The sequence below is a fragment of the Meriones unguiculatus genome, chromosome 2, assembly GCF_030254825.1.
Source record: "Meriones unguiculatus strain TT.TT164.6M chromosome 2, Bangor_MerUng_6.1, whole genome shotgun sequence".
NCBI classification, from domain to species: domain Eukaryota; kingdom Metazoa; phylum Chordata; class Mammalia; order Rodentia; family Muridae; genus Meriones; species Meriones unguiculatus.
Window position 1 is genome coordinate 31,878,419 of NC_083350.1, and position 16,403 is coordinate 31,894,821.

A 16,403-nucleotide genomic window follows, 5' to 3' on the forward strand; every position below is an offset into this window, starting at 1 on the left:
TTGTAAGAGTTATGTTGTGATGAGCCATTGCACTCACTTGATCAGCAGAAAATATTAAGATGGAGAAATCTGTGAGTAGAGAAGGGGGATACGTTAAAGACAGGAGGAATAGGGAGCTCTGATGAGCTTGAACAGAACTCATTTTAAAACTCCAATTATTTTTGGTCATCATTGGTCCTGACATTGTAAAACTAAAGTTAAATCCACATGAGTGTGCTGTTCTGGTGGAATAAATATGAACTAAGAGTTAAGAGAGAGCAGTGTAGCGATATTCTCCCTGGTTCTGCCACTAATAATGTCCCCTGGGAGATCACTTAACATCTCTGGCTTCAGTGTTCCTATCGATAAAATAGGAAGTGTTCCCATAATTCTCTGCTAACTGGAATTAACAAAAAATAAAAGCATCAAAACTTACCATCCTATAAGTAGTTGTACACACAACAGCTAAACAGTCTACTTAGTGGAGTGAAGAAAGATCTCCATGGAATTTGTGTAGAGACTTTCTTTGCAACCAGCAAATTCCTTTCCCAAAAAGACAGTACCACAACTTTGTTAGAATAATTTGAGAGTGGTGGCCAGTCAACAAACACTCACTAATATAAAATAAAGAGCAATAATGATGGAATTCAGTTTTCTTTGGAAATGTGTATCTCTCCCCAGCTTTCCTCCCACAAATGTGTTACAGAAACATTTAATCACTCAGCCATGCTACCAGGCCAGGTAAACAGAGAAGAGAGAGCCAGAGCTTCGCATTGTTTGCCAGGCGTTGTGCCCAGCCAAGGTGGGTACTTGGCAAGTGAAACAGTCTTCATTTTTCAACGTTCATGAATATGTAATTCATCTAGTCACAACAGATACATTACGTGCAGTTTGGGAAGCCACATGTCATTTCCTTTCTATAATGGCCTCCCCTGCCCTACTTAGAGGCTTAGCAGCTGCTGAAGGTCACACTGCCACTGACTTGCAGAACACAGGCAGTGAAAACTGTGTGGCCTGTAAACTATCTACAGACATTAGATAACAAAGTAACTTGAGACCCCTCCTCCCCCCCCCCCCGGCCAAAGAGGGAGGATGAGTTCATATAAGGAATGACAGACAATATCCAATAGACAACCTATGAAAGATAATATAGGATTAGATACAGCAAACTAAAGTATTCCATTGGGTTAAATTTTGTCCTCATCTGCCTGTGTTATAGTTGGTGGTGATCAAAAAGGAGAGAGTGCTATATATACCAAAAAAACAAAACAAAAACAAACTAGGACTGTTGTGACCAAAAAAAAATTAAAAAAAAAAATTTCTGTAAGTAGGAATCTTCAGAGTGATCATCCACCTGACCATAGCAGATGAGCTGCAGCAGAAAGAGCTACTCTAGGTTTTCAGCTTTCCTTAGATTAATGGAGCTGGTAACACTGTCTTTTCTTCATGTACACACAGGTATACACACACACACACACACACACGAATATTCAAATGAAAATACACACATGCACACGCAGAGACATGCTCAAGAAGAGAGAGAAGAAAATAGCATGGAAACACCTTAACTAATTACATTACAAAATAAGAAATACAATTGTGCTATAATTAAGTTATCACCAGCAGTACAGGAAAGCAATGCCAAAGTTTCTTTGTGCTTATGATGAGTTGTTTCTTGAATTTCTTTTATTCCACCAAGCATAAGCCAATTGCTTTTGTCTTGTCTCTTTGACTAATGAGAATAACTGACCCCCAGTTTCTTTCTACCATTCATATCTGCCAGCATATTGTTATCATTCATCCTTCCTGGGTTTTCCCAGAAAGTAGTTTCCACTCTTGAGTTTATAAAGAACCTTTTTAAATTGATGCCATTTTGAGGTGTTTTTTTTTTTTTTTTCCCTGAATCTTGGCCAATTTGACCTGCTGTTACTTCAAAAAAAGGAGAGAGAGAAGAAAAAAGAAAGAGAGTGAGGGAGAAAGAAAGAAAGAAAGAAGAGAGAGAGAGAGAGAAAGAGAGAGAGAGAGAGAAAAGAGAGACAGAAAAAGGTTGAAGATTCAAGAATGTTTCCTGCGTGCAGGATAATGAGCAGCAAGGGACAGCTGGGTGACTAATTCAAGCTGACCATTTTTTCTCGGTGTCTTAATCTTTTTAATGTGTGGTCGTTTTTTGAGAATTTGAGTAGAAATATGAGCTGATTTTTGGCTTGGAATATGACCCATGCAAGGGGGTCATAGAAGCCTAACACCTTTTACACTGACTGGATAACTCTTTTAGAAGGTTGTTCAAAGAACTAGTATGGGCATAGCAAAGCCTACGGTAAAGAGCCACATGCAGGTCATTGAAGAGAGAAGTCAGCTGTTAAGACTGTTTGATGTTCTTGGGGAAAAAAACTGGGTTCAATTCTCAGCACCCATGGCTTACAACAACCTGTACACTCCAGTTTCAGGGGATCCAACACCCTCTTCCAGCCTCCACAGGCAACAAGCATACATGTGGTAAGCATACATAGGTGTAGACAAACACAAATAAAATAAAAATAAATGAATCTCTTTTTCTAAATAAAAGAAAGAACAACACAGAGCTATGGAGCCTGGCCTATGATGTAGGACCGAGCTGAAGGGACTCTCAGAAGTCATTTCTCCAGGACTTTTGGCCCCAATGCCAGTCCCCATTCTAGAAGAACAGTTTCCCAGGCTACAGGTGGTGCCCAGAAAGGGCATCTAGGAAAGAGCTCCACTGGTTTTCCAGGTCTGGAAAGGATCACAAGCTTCATCAAAAGAACTGGCCCTCCCCTTCACAACCAGGCAAGAAGACAAGCCAGCACATGATGCCTGGGATGAGTAGGTTGGGACAGAGCCCTGTCTAAACTTTCCAATGAGCAATGCATTAAAGACTCACAGAGTAGGAAAGGCCCAAGAGGTCTCTTACCTAAATATCCAAACATGGCCATACTGGTTCACGGACTCTCAATCCTTTGATAGCTGCTATTTTTGCTTGTTTTTGTTTTGTTTTGTTTTTGTTTTGCTTTGCCTAAGGCTCAGTGCTCATACAGCACCTACAATATGGAGGTGAACGTTCCCACAAAGGCAGGATATATTAATCATTAACAACACCTTTGCCCACTGAATATTTTGGCATATTCCTTGCGCTGTTTACAGGAATTTAAAAAACTGCTTTATTAATTATTCTAACCATTTGCCAGTTACTTGGGTTTTAAGGAGGCTGTTATGTGCTTTAAAATCACATTTGTGTTAAATACCAATGTAAATGAGCCACAGAAATGAGCAGAAATGCTGTAGCGTGGGGTTGTGTTCAGAGAGATGGAGGTTCCTCCCCCACTTCAGGCTATTTCACTCTGAGGACATTAAACCATTATTAAGATTGTCTTCCCTTCAGGCCTTAAGGATGAATTTAATTTTATACAATTCAGACTTGATGGCTAATAGCAATAATGCTGAACACAAGCATCTGGCCTCACTACAGGAAATGATTTCCTTCATTGTGAGCTGGGGACCCACCTGAGAGAAGGGAATAGAAGAGCTTCTGTGCCTCAGTTTCCACCCAGGAAACAAAATGCAAAGGTTCGCTGTGACATAAGAGGAGCCAGTGACAAGAATGGATGCAGAATTTCAGAGATTATCCCCTCTCCATCCAAGCCAAAATCATGCCATTTTTATATTCAGAAAATACAGGCACAGCAGAAACAATGTGGAAGCTTCCGTTTTGTTTTAAAATAGCTCACAAAGGTCCCTAATGTAGCTAAAATCCTGCACTGCACCCTTAAAAGGCTGAGAGTACCAAGTGACGGGAAATTTCTTTTCATAATTATATTGTTTGTAGTCCAAGTCCAACCAAATAATGTTGCCAAAGCCCCAGACCAGAGACATATATGCATATATATGAGTGTGTGCATATTTATGTGTATATATACATATTACTATCTGCATGTACAGAGGGGTGATACAGGCATTCAATGGTCTTTTCCCAGATTTCTTGTCTATATTGAATTGCTCTCTAGAGGCCTTCTCTGGTCACACCTTTCATGTCAGCAGCTCCAACATGGGGACCAAGACCTTCTCTGTGGCTCTGCTTGTCATTTGCCTTCTCATCTCCACCGCCAAAACACTAATACATCTATACCTGACGGAGTAAATCACCAGGATGAGTACTGCAGAGATATTTGTATCTTACTCTGTAAGAAAAGCATTAAAAACCCTTTGTAATTTCATCCATCCAAACACTGGCAAATTCTTGCAAAAACTACCCCCCCCCCCAGTTACCTAACTTCACATGATTTTTCTGACTCTTCCTACTTCCTTTCCTTTGACTCTACTATAGGTTCCCGGATCTTACCCTTAAAGCCCCGAATCCCAATACCTATAAATGGGAACTAGAGTATTTACAAATATAAGCAAGCTAAGGTAGATTCTAATCCAATAGAACAATATTTTTTATGAGGAAGGGGTATCGAGGCACGGAGAAGATGCCATGTGATAACAGAGGCAGAGCTGCATGGACAAAGCTGCAAACCAGGAATGGCAGGATTGCTGGCCAACAGCAGTTAAGAGCTGGAAAGAACCTCACAAGGAAAGAGCCTCAGAGAGGGTACATAGTCCTGTTGACTCTGAATCCAGCTGCCCGCTTTGTGGTACTTGGTTATGGAAGCTCTAGGAAATAAATTCTCCCTCCCTCCCTCTTATCTTCCCAGCAGAGATATTTAGCATCCCTTTTATTGTCTTGACATTTACCCTCAGATGCTCATCTTTGACCCACAAGCTGCTGGTGAGAGCAATTTCCTCAATAAGCAGAGCTACCTCCGTAAGAAATTCTGGAGCCAGGGGCAAAGTGTGTTTGTTTGTTTGTTTTGTTCACAATATATCACCTTGATGCATTTACACTGGAAAAATAGAAATCAAAGTTCACAAATTAGGCTTGAAGGTCCAGGTTCTACAAATCAGATGTTCTTTATAAAATAACCCTACCTTTGCTTTACCTGCATTGTCAATTTCTCACTGTGGATAGGGTGAGTACAACATGCTTGTCAGAGCCCTGACACAGTGTTTCCCCACATGTGGGCGGGGGTGTCAAACGACCCTAAGACCATGGGAAAACACAGTTATCTGTATTAAGATTCACAACAGTAGCAAAATTACAGCTATAATGTGGCAATGAGAACAATGTTACAGTTGGGGGGTCACCACAACAGAAGGGACTGTATTAAAGAGTTGCAGCATTAGGAAAGTTGAGAATCTCTGGCCTAAGAGCTGTCTTGAGGTGTCTGTCTTCCTACCACCCTGCCCTGTACCAGGCCTCCACCTCTGCTCTTCACACAGCCCCTGGCTTCCTTCAGTTCCTCATTTTCAACACATACTCCCTCCATCCTCATACAGCAACTGCTATGCTGCTGTACTTCCTCTCGGGAGTCCTGTCCCAGCCCCAGAATTCTGAGATAATTCTGATGGGCTTCCATCTCAGCTCAACTGTGAGATCCTCTGAGACCTTTCCTGACTTCCCAAGGCGAGAGCACATCTCCCCACTATAGACCTTTATGGCACCCGCTGCTTTTCCCTTGAAATATTTATTAGTTTTTAATTATAATAGAAGCTCTTTTAATTGAGCTCCTCTGAGACTTAACTGATGTTTTCAAATCCCTTTGTAAGATGTATTGACCGGCTGTCCGGAGTGAGATAGATGCTTGTGAGTTTTGCCTGCCTGGTATCCCCATTGCTTCTACCACCAGCTGAGTTCCATGCTCACTCAGATGACTTGTTTTTGTTCTCAGACCTGTTTATGACAGTTGTACTTGATTACTATAATTATATAGCTTAATTAAGTATCACATAAACTGTTCAAATATGAGCATAAAAAGAGAGTTGTTGTTTCTAAGAAAGCTAAGTTAAGTGCTTCAGAAAGACATACGAAGCCTGGGAAGTGGGTGGGGATCATTCTTAAATTAGTTGTAAGCAAGAGACATGTAAAAGATTGGGAGGATAATAAATCTAAATGAATAAAACAATGTCTTCATACCTTCCATCTTAAAGTAGCTAAAACTGATAATTGTACATAACATGTATAATTTTGAGTGGGCTTTATACAAGAAAGCTGAAGTAACACTTCAGTGACCAGCCCAGCTAAGCAGGGCATCTTAGCTGGACCAAATCTGGCAAGTAGATGTTTATGTGTCTTAAGTAAGAAATAAAATATGTATAAATATGGTACATTATCGTGTTCATTTTTTTTCTAGTAAGTTAGCTACAAATTACCCTCATTTGAGAAGGAGACATTTACAATAAATATTGTTTTATTTTGAGATAGTCTTGCTTTGTAGCCCAGGCTGGCCTCTATCTGTTCATCCTCCAGCCTCAGCCCCAAGGCCAGTAGTAAACACTTATTAACATGGCCATTTGGTTAACATTTATCTCCCTCATTGGACTGTGAGTTCCATTGTAAGAGGCATGCATGTTTATTTTAGTACTGGAGTTTCAGTGCTTACTGCTAGCACAGGAAGCACTATTCTGAATAAATAAAGACAATTTCTCTTTAATTTATGCTGCACATACATAGCAGATGGTATGGCTAACTTTTTATTATATCTTTCTGAGGAAGTGTCAGAGTCTCAATATTTGGAAAAATTGCACCTCAGAATTCTTCTAAGCAGTAAGTCGTTAGACACGTTTGTGAATAGCATGTTAGAGTTTGCAGAGCAGCTCTTCCTGGTGCCCAGTTGCCCTGTTTGCCTGAACAGGCCTCCCTCATGGTATGGATACGCACCAGGGAGAAGCTTTGTATCCTCCTCTTCATGCTGTGAGAACCCCATGCTCTTCCATGATCCAGTTTTAGTGATTTTAACAGATGGGTTTAATCCATAAAAATAAAAACCTTTTCCCATCTCAAAACCATTTCCTGTCTCCTGAGGTAAAACAGAACTTTCCCTGAGGAAATGATGTCAATGTGCTCAGATATTCTTAAAATCCTACACAGCACAAAATATTGTTTTGAAATAAGCCACAGTTCTTTACATTCACATTTAAAGACGTGAACGAGGTAGTAGAAAAATACAGGCAGGGGGAGATACTCTCCAATTCCTGTTTCATTGTGATCTTCTCGAAGCATCAATTTCCTTGTCTGTAAAATACGATGGCAAAAATGTATATCCTGTCTTGAGGGGTTCTGAGCCACCAATTAACAAAGGCGGATGTGAATCCACACTGCTGCTGTCACTGCAGTGTCTCCCATGCCCCGTTCTTTCAGGAGCTTTAGTCCCTGGCCTCTTTCTTTGTAGCTGGCAGCACATCAGTTTATTTCCTTCACCACAGACAGAAACAACCTCCTGTTATTACACTCAAAAGGAGGCTGGAGGCTACTGGTTGTGGAGTTTGGTTCTATCAGATCTTCTGTGGAGATCCATGGGATATCCAGTCCCCATCTCACCTCATAGCCTTTTAAAGCTGGATAAAGAGAGAGGCTAGAGTCAAGGCCCCTGTGAAAATTGTAATTTCACTGCCTGTATGAGTTTCAACTTTAACAGCTTTGGTATCCATCTGTGAAATGTCATTTCTCTTGGTTCCATCCTATAGCTCAAACAATAGGAAAATCACACATGAATCCCTGTAAAAGTCTACAGTTTCTTTATAATGTATGGGCACTCAAGCTACGCTAATTTATTCTACAATTACTTTATTTCTTAGCATTTTTATTTGACTCTTATACTACATAATTAATGGTGTTTACACGGAAAGGTTGTTTAACTAATGTAAATGGCATAAGTGGATTACTTGAGCAAGCCTTAAAACAAATAAGCATTTTTCCCCTCTGAATTTTTTTCACTCTCCTCTAAATGTCTGGCATAAGAGCAGAGGTTTGGTTTTGTTTTTTAATGTTAAAGGGGATATAGAAATCAGGTTTCTGAGGTCCATTTTTTTGCTAGTAGGACAGGCTTGTAATTCTGCTTCTTCCTCCAATGGTTGGCGTGGAGGTAGGCAACAGTGGCCCAATGATCCAACACATCCCAGATTCAGAAGCTCATCTTTCTTTGGGAGGTTGCCACTGTTTTCCTCCATGACCTTAAACATAATCTAATATCTGGCCTTTTCAGATCATTTCCTGTAGCTGGCAGCACCTAGAGTGACAAATATGCTCATCATGAAGACCAGAAAAACACCAGGGAACTCCTCCCAGGCTTCTGAATATTTCTACCATCATATCACCCAACTGTGGCAATCACTGATAGTCCCTCCTAGTCAAAGTCCAGCTCCCATGCTCTTTGAGTGGCAGCACCAATCCAGGTTACTCTCAAATAGGACAGGCATGGCAACCAGTCCCTGACAAGACATTAGTTTTTGAAGCATTCTGAAGGAAACACTTTCATACCAACAGCCATTTCTTTACTTCTGCTTTCTCAGAGGCAAAGGGGAAAGAGTAAAGCCACCATCTCCAACACCCACACGTCTAACCCTCCTGAGGCCTCAAATGGAAGGCCCGACTCCAACTCCAAGTCATTTCTGGAAGAACAACTAGCGTATCATCTAAAGAACATGAATTGTCTCAGGAGTTACAGAGACCTGGCCTTTCAAGCAGGCTTTTCCTAGAGCTAGGCTGAAGCCTCTGACATAACCACTGAGTGAACAGTCTTGAGGTCTAAAGTAGTCTCAGCTTCCAAAGTAGTCAGAACACAAACAGCCACTTCTGTTCTCAGCACAAACACCAGAAGACAAAACATAGGTCAAAGGCCTAAGAAAAGAATATTTGTAATTTTGCTTTTGAAATTATTTAGCTAAAGTAACCAACGAATACACTATAGTGTCTGAATTCATCACATTGTAGCAGCTCTCATAAGTTCAGCCTGTCTCAGTGGAGAGTTGTTTTCAATGAATGCTAAATCAAGCCCTTAGTGACACCCACACAGTGTTCTTCTTGGCTACCCTTGAATAAATATTTATAATTTCGCTGTGGCCAATTTTTTTTGAGATAATAATTTTCCCTGTTAAAACTCCAAAATCTGCTCAAACAAAGGCCCTATGCTTGGCACAGGAAGGTGGGAAGCTTGGGCCTAGAGGCCAAGTTGTTCTGGAATAAAAGACCTAACACAGACATTCCCATTGTGACTGGGTTCTGACAGCAGAATCTCAAGAGATTTCCCGGAACTCGTACTCTCAAGTGAAACTGTTTGTATAGATCCAAGTCTAGTGCTACCATTTAAACTGTATTAACCACCCAAAAAATATCTTCCTAATTAAACAAAAACGCTGGAAATGAACTTTTGTCTCCTTGGGGAAATTTTCCTGTAACCAACGCTGCAAATCTTTCATTGTGACCTTTGAGAAAACCATTCATCTTCAGTTTGCAAAATTAAATTTCATAAACCCAACTGACTATACGAAGTTTCATTTCCCCCACAAAATAGAAATGAAATTTGGAAGGTGACCTGGAGTTAACATTTCTAGGAAGCTTTTCTATCACTCCACAAATGCTCTATCAAGATACTTATAACTAGGCACAACATTAGTTCTTAAGAAATACTCTATTTGTAACTATTATAGAGTAGCATTTTCCTACTCAGAAAGATTAGGACTTACCAGAATGTATTAACAACAACAATAAAAAAATCAAAGTCTGTTTAAAGGTCTCAAGTCTTCCTTTGGCTAACAAATGCTCAAGTGATAAAGCATGACCTTGAAAAGTCTTCTTTCAAATTGTGTCCTCTACCAATATCATATAATCAATATGGTTTGTTTAAGGTATTCATTACTGACTTTTTTTTTTTTAAAGCACTGAATACAAAGTGATTTTTGTTCAGCGATGAGCCCACAGTTACTGGCAGCTGAAATGGAATTCAATGTGCTAGTTTCTATCTGTGAGGATATGGGCAAGTGCTTAAGCGTCCATTTCATCATCTGTAAAATGGTACTTCATAAGACTGTTCACAGGATCAAATATGCTAACGAGTACCAAGATTTGGGTGCGCAATCAATAAATTTAATTTGAGCATTATTATAATTATTCCCCATCATTTTCTTATTACTTACAATATCGCCACACCTGGAGCCTAGAAGACTTAGTCACCTCCTGATGGCCCTTGTCTGTCCCACCCATACTAAGCCATTATCTTCCCAAAGCTGAGAGATCCTTTTAGAGAACAGTAACAATTATTCCAGCTTCCCTTTCTGCAGAGACACAATCAATCAGAAAATATTCCAGCTGCCCTTAGCTCAAGCCTGTTCGGCTACGGAGTCTGACTCAGCCTCTTTTCACCGCTCTAACCCCAACCCCTTCACGCGTTAGCTTTACTAGTCAGTTGTCTATGCACGGCCCAGGCCGCGCTCCTTCATTCTACAGAGTTCTGTCCCTGTCCTAAGTCTGTCAGATGCCAGCACAAAAGCTGCTTCTCTAACTAGCTGACACTACCTTTTCACAAGTAATGTTCCTTCCCTTCTAAACACTTAGCTAAATAAATGGGTAACATATTTAAAGAATAATTTCCCCCATGTCTGCCTTGCCTACTAGATTGTAAACGTGGGGAGGCACTGCTCCCCGTTTTGCTCATCCTGTTCCTTAGAACCCAGTTCAGCTCCAACCCAAAGAAAGGGGAAGACAGTAAATACTATCTTAATAAGTAAATGAACCTACATAGGGAGAGGTTTAAATGGCCAGTCTCAAAATGTTGCCTCCCAAGCCCTAGGCTGTTTCCTAAACACACAAGGCCTCTTCCCTATTTCTTCCTTTCTTTTCTTCCTCTTTTCTTTCCTTTCAACACGTTTTAGCTGGGCTGTCTTTTCACGTACTGTGTCAGGCACCGCCCACGCGGGGAAAGGAGAGGACCCGGACGGCAGGGCGGCGCCCCCGGGCCGGAAGTGCGGTGCGCGGCGGAAGTGCGGCGGGCGGAAGCGGCGGCCTGGCTGCCCGAGGCTGAGGTGGGTGATGGTGCGGGCGCTGCTGTGAGTGCTCCTGGCATCCCGGTGTTAGCGCGCGCCCGCAGGAAGAGGCCGGGAGCCCTCCGCACTGCGGCGTGCTGCAGGCTTCCCTCGCAGTTAGCGGGGATTTAATTAAGCCGGGAGCTATAAATCCCAGAGCCGCTGGGGGGAGATTGTAAACGCGCGCCTGTGATGGCGCTCTGGGACCTGAATAAATGACGGAAGGGAAAATACAGCTTTTCCAAGAAAGCAGAAAATGTCTCAGCTCATGCTTCTTCCAGTGATTCACAGATGCCCTGGTCCCGGGTTTAATTGAATCCTATGAAGTGGCAATATCACACTTGACAGCCTGCTGAGTTGAATGCCTTTTTAAATAAATGTTTTTGAGCGGCCATGTTGACCTTTAATTGGGGTGAAAAGGTTGAAAGTGCAGGAAGGAACACTGTGAGTGCTGGGCCTCTCTGGACCTGGCTGTCTGGACCTCATCTTTGCTTTATTGGGTAGAAGCAGCCCTCTGGGCCTGTTGACAATAAAAGAATAAATCAGACCTCATGGTTCTCAACAAGTACTTAGCCCTGTCACTCACCCCTGACAAACACCAACTAAAACAATTTTTAATAAGTCCAACGGTAGAAAAGTCTCTGATTCACACTACTAGTGTGAATAGGTATCCAATTGTTTCTAAGGCTCTCTTTAAGTGGGTTTTTGCCTGACTAATCTTTATCCTTATTAATTATGTATATGTGAAACTATATTTTAGTGCTCTAAAAAAAAAAAAAAAACAAACAAATCTGGGTGGTCTAGCATGATCCAAAGATTCTCACTTTTTTAAATACAGGGATGGTGCACAAAAGTTGCTATATCCCAAAACTAGTAGTACGTTCATTTCTCAGCCTAATATGGGCTTCTGTAGATATGCATTTCTTGGTTAACTTGTTGCTCCTGCTGTCTCTGTAGAGATGGCTCTTAGAGGCCATAGTGGTCTCATTTAGTAATATTTTGTGGAATAGCTAATAAGAATGCACATGATGCCCTCTACCAATATCTGGAGGTGTATACATGAAGTGTGTAATAGGTAAACAGCAGAGGATAAAATGCAAGGGAGAACACATGGTGTTGGTGCCTACTCTAATCCCAGAACTGCGGATCTCAAGTTCTGGACCAGCCCTGAAGACATAGTCAGACCTTGTTTCAACAAACAAACCACTACCAGCAGCGGAGGCATGGAAACAAGTCTGTCCTGGAAAATGCTGAGTTATTGTTTTGCTGGGATGAGGCAGAACTAATTGTCGTTCTACATGAGATGTAGAACCTAATCCTGGGTGCTGCTGTACTAAGGAATTGCCTGGAACCAGAAAAGCCCAGTTGTAAAAATTAAAACTTGTGGGCTGCTCTAAACAGGCCCCAGGTTTGCCTCCCTGTTAGCTATGGCCCACTTGAAGCTACCTGCCAGAAAAGGATCAATAATTTTTGTCTCTTTTGCTAGAGGAATGTGTAGCTATGTAGTTTTATTTAGACAGGCTATTGGCAGGTGAGTAATAGGAACGGATATTTTTCTAACTTGGAGAATTTATTGAGCTGTGTTTGTATTTTGTTCCAGTTACCTGGCTGTATTCTACTCACAAGGACACTGCACCCAGAGGCACCATGGAGAGATGCCTTTAAAATAAGTTTGTTTTAATTAAGGTTTTTGCATTTCTTACTTTGTATATATTCTACCTGGCCAATATGTTTAGTTACTAATGCTCATGCTTGGGACTTCAAACATAGTAAGGCACTGAGGTGATATGGTATGAAGTAGTGCAAGGTTTTATGTTCCTTATTGTAAATCTAATTTTTTGTTCTATTTTATTCAGGGAATATCAGAAGAAACCAAAAGCCAGCTGGACTAGTTCCTGAATGAGATTTTTCTTCCTGTTTGCAGTTGTTTTGAAGGAGGATACTGTCTGGATCAGGTATTTGTGGCTATACAAGTAGCAGGACCAAGTGAGCGTCTACAAGCCTTTCCTTTGTATATTTAGCAAGTGCTAGCCATTCAGGGGAAATGCGTAAAATGAAAAGCTGTGCCTGATTAACATAAACTCCACATCCCCAAATCCCATTCCTGTGCAGGTAGGCACAGGGATCAGGAAGCATAAAGACTCTATTCTTCTTTTTCTGGTTCTTATGTAAGTCTTAACTTCCCAGAGATGTGAGAAAAATTTTAAATGTCTGCTGTTTTTAGAAAGTTTCAGAGTTTGGCTCCTGATCCTATAGTCTGGAAGATGCAAATCCACTGATGCTGAAGTATTGACAAGTGTTCCCCGGCTATGGCCCATCACACTTGGATACCAGAACGGGAACCAACCATGTGCAGAAGGGAACTACATTAGTTCCCCGCCCCCCTTTATTTGCTATAATATTCCATGATCAAGTATCTTCTAGGTCACTTCTTAAAGCTTCTGTTACCTTGCCATTGCCATTTTGGGGATGGAGTGTCCCAACAGTTGAACCTGCTCAAAGGGTATCCAACGCACAACATCAGTAATGACTTTACTAGTCTTCATCCCTGTGCTGTTGTGTTGTCGGCCTTCCTCTGCCCCAAGTTCCGTAAGGGCAAGGACAGTGTCATATGTTTATAGTGTTTATGTTTATAGTACCTGACACACTGCATACACTCAGTTCATGCTATCTATAGATTTGAAAAGGCAGTGCCCCTGAAGGAAGGCTACACCTATAAAGAACATGAAAATGTCTCCGGGGAAGCAGCAGAGAGGAAAGAAGGAAAACAAGAATCACCATCCAGGGAGTGACTGAGTGCAGTCAGAAGTAATGTGTTGATTAACAGCTTGGACCAGGGAAGGGTATCTTTGAAAATCCACAGATTGTTGCCAAACACCTTCTAAGCAGATCCACCTCAAGAATTGTAGAGCATTTATTGTGTTGAGTTGAATATGCAGGCTGAAAGGCCCAACAGCTCTCTGTATCTATACTTCTTCCAGACTTAGCATGCTCAGTCCTTCACCCAGGTATCTGTTCAGCAAATATTTGAAGAATTATCTATGAAAGGGTGCTAAATTACTAACTTACCCAGGCTACCAGCATCTTGGTTTGATCCTGTCTTAAGTCATGTTACTATTTTAAACTAAATTGCTCAAATAATAGTGATGAAAATTCACAGGGCTTTTTTCTTTGTTTGGTTTTGTTTTTATGTTTTGATTTATTTTTCCTCTTTTATTAACAACATGCTGGTAGAGTTCAAAGGTCCCAACTTTTTTTAAAATTTATTTTTTAATGTGATATATTTTTTTATATATCTTAATTAATATGTTATCTATTGATTATTATTCTATCTTATAGAATATTAATATATAAGTAATATATTTAAATTATATATAGATAGAGTAGGACATTGTGAGCTAACAGTGTTTCCTTCTATTAATTTGATTGCATCCAAAACCAGAATGTTACAGCTGTAACAAATAAACTTTCTCTTACTGTTCCAGTGCATTCCCATACTAATAATGAAATAATTGGAAAATGGGGTTTAGTTCAGTCAGGAGGAAAGGGCATGACATTGAATTATTTGATTTTTACTTATTAATATATATGTTTTTGGTAAGCTAAGAGAGAACAATATTACGTTACTTGATAGAAAGTCAGCTGAGGCCATCTGAAATATGGAAAAAGAGGTCTTTATGTTCAAATAGAAACTAATGTGAATGTTGTTAGATTTAGAGATCAGAGCCCTGTTTCATACTAAGAGAATTTTCTGAAACTCTGAAACTCAGTCCTTCTTTCTTTTCATGAACCTTAAAATAGCCTCAAACAAAACATATAAGCATATGCCCTTGTTCAAGGAAAAAATAAGCGTAAACAAAAATATAATCTATAAAAGAATTAAACATAGTTTTCTTATCTAAAGTCGCTTTCCAGTTCCAAAATATCAAAATATTCTGTTAATAGCTGTGAAACAAACAAACAAAAACAAACAAACAAACAAAAAACAAAATAAGACTCAGGCAATTGTAGAATCCTAGCACAACTCAGAGTTGCCAGGGCCTGGGCACACAGTAAATAGTTCTCAACATTCAAATTAGACTCTGTACTGAACAGGCTTATGACTTATTGCTATTGGAAGACTAATGAATTATTGGACTTGAAACAAAATGGCTTACAGGTCTTGGGTGGTCATCTTTGAAAAGATAAATTGGAAATGAATAGAATATTAGTGATAAATGGAAGACATTTTGAATTGTAAACTTGTTTTTAGCAATGAAACTGGTATTACTTTCCTGCCATAATGTGACTAAAATGTTTTTAATGAAATTGCCTTCTTTCTGAGTCAGTATTAAATATCAGAGGAACTAGGTCATGTTGGCTAAGAAGGATAATGTCAAAAGGAGTCTGCATAATTCCTTATGCATTTTGTTCCCATTCCTTGAACTAGATGGCTTTGCCCTCAATCTTAATGCTATCTTTATGGGAGGATGGAATTTTCAAATTGGTTTTTAAACTCTGTTAAGCCCTTATGTCCAATATAAGCTAACCACATTATTTAGGTTTTCTTGCTTTCAGAAATGGGTATGCAGCCATTATGTCATAATTGAGCCAAACATTTTTGCACACTCTGAATGACCGTGCTGCTCTGGCTCTAGGCCAGTTGCTGAGTCAGTATCTTTGGGGTTGAGGATAGAAGGAGGAGGGCTGCATGTGCAGACCCCATTGTGTTAATTGGTCCAGAATTCCCTCTGGACTCCTAGTGCCATGAAGCACATGCTATGAGTTTTCTTGTTTAGCACTGTTTTATTTTTCTCAGCTGGATGTTTTCATGGAAATCTTTCCTTGGCATTGTCACATGCTCCAGTCTCTTTACCAAGTAGACTCCTCTGAAGTAATGATCTGGAAGGAGTGATCACAAAGTTCTAAAGATTCTAAAACACTCTTGCGTGCACTGAAGATTCTTTTCCTGCTACACATCTGTCAGCTTACCACAGGCCAAGGCAAAGGCAACAGTGCTTCTGCATGTGGGGAGAAATGCCAAGAGGAGGAGGATATGTCATTTACAATAACACATTATGTATGTCTAGTAGTATGTCCAACTCCCGTGATTAAACAGTTTCCAGATGAGTGCCAGGCCACTCTGGTATCAGCTACCCCATTTCCCAGCTCATTGCTTTCGGAAGCCGCTGCTTCCCAGTTCTAACTGAAGAGTGGGAGAGAAACAAAACAAAACAGATAACAGTAAGCAAGTATATTTACACTGGGGCATGTATCTCAAAGAGAATTCTGGTCTTCTGTACAGAGCTGCATATTTTCAGCTTTAGAAGACAGAAACTTGTTCAAGGCCTTGTGCGGGCATGGGCCATTCCTGTGCTATTTCTTTAGTATGGGATTGTTTTTTCTTGGGTAACAACGACATTTGAGACCTAAAGCCTATGAACATGCTTCTCTTGAGTCTCTGGGAAATGAGAGGTCAGGATAAGTAGTAGACTTTCCTTTTCACAGTTGGCAAAACTAAGGCTCAAAGAGAT

The 16,403-nt window shown here is 40.5% G+C and overlaps 1 protein-coding gene across 4 annotated transcripts in view; it reads left to right on the forward strand.

The window, feature by feature from the left end:
- Positions 1-10,782: 10,782 nt before the first annotated feature.
- The window catches only part of C2H5orf63 (chromosome 2 C5orf63 homolog), a 33,585-nt gene continuing 27,964 nt past the window's right edge, over positions 10,783-16,403 (forward strand). For 2 of the 4 annotated variants that reach the window (XM_021662455.2, XM_021662456.2), the window contains exons 1-2: positions 10,783-10,890; positions 12,747-12,845. In XM_021662455.2, coding sequence (XP_021518130.1) covers positions 12,790-12,845 — 56 coding nt within the window. In that variant the 5' untranslated portion in view covers positions 10,783-10,890; positions 12,747-12,789. Of the gene's footprint in view, positions 10,891-12,491; positions 12,577-12,746; positions 12,846-16,403 lie in introns of those variants that run through there. The other 2 variants (XM_060377244.1, XM_060377245.1) reach the window with 2 other exon arrangements.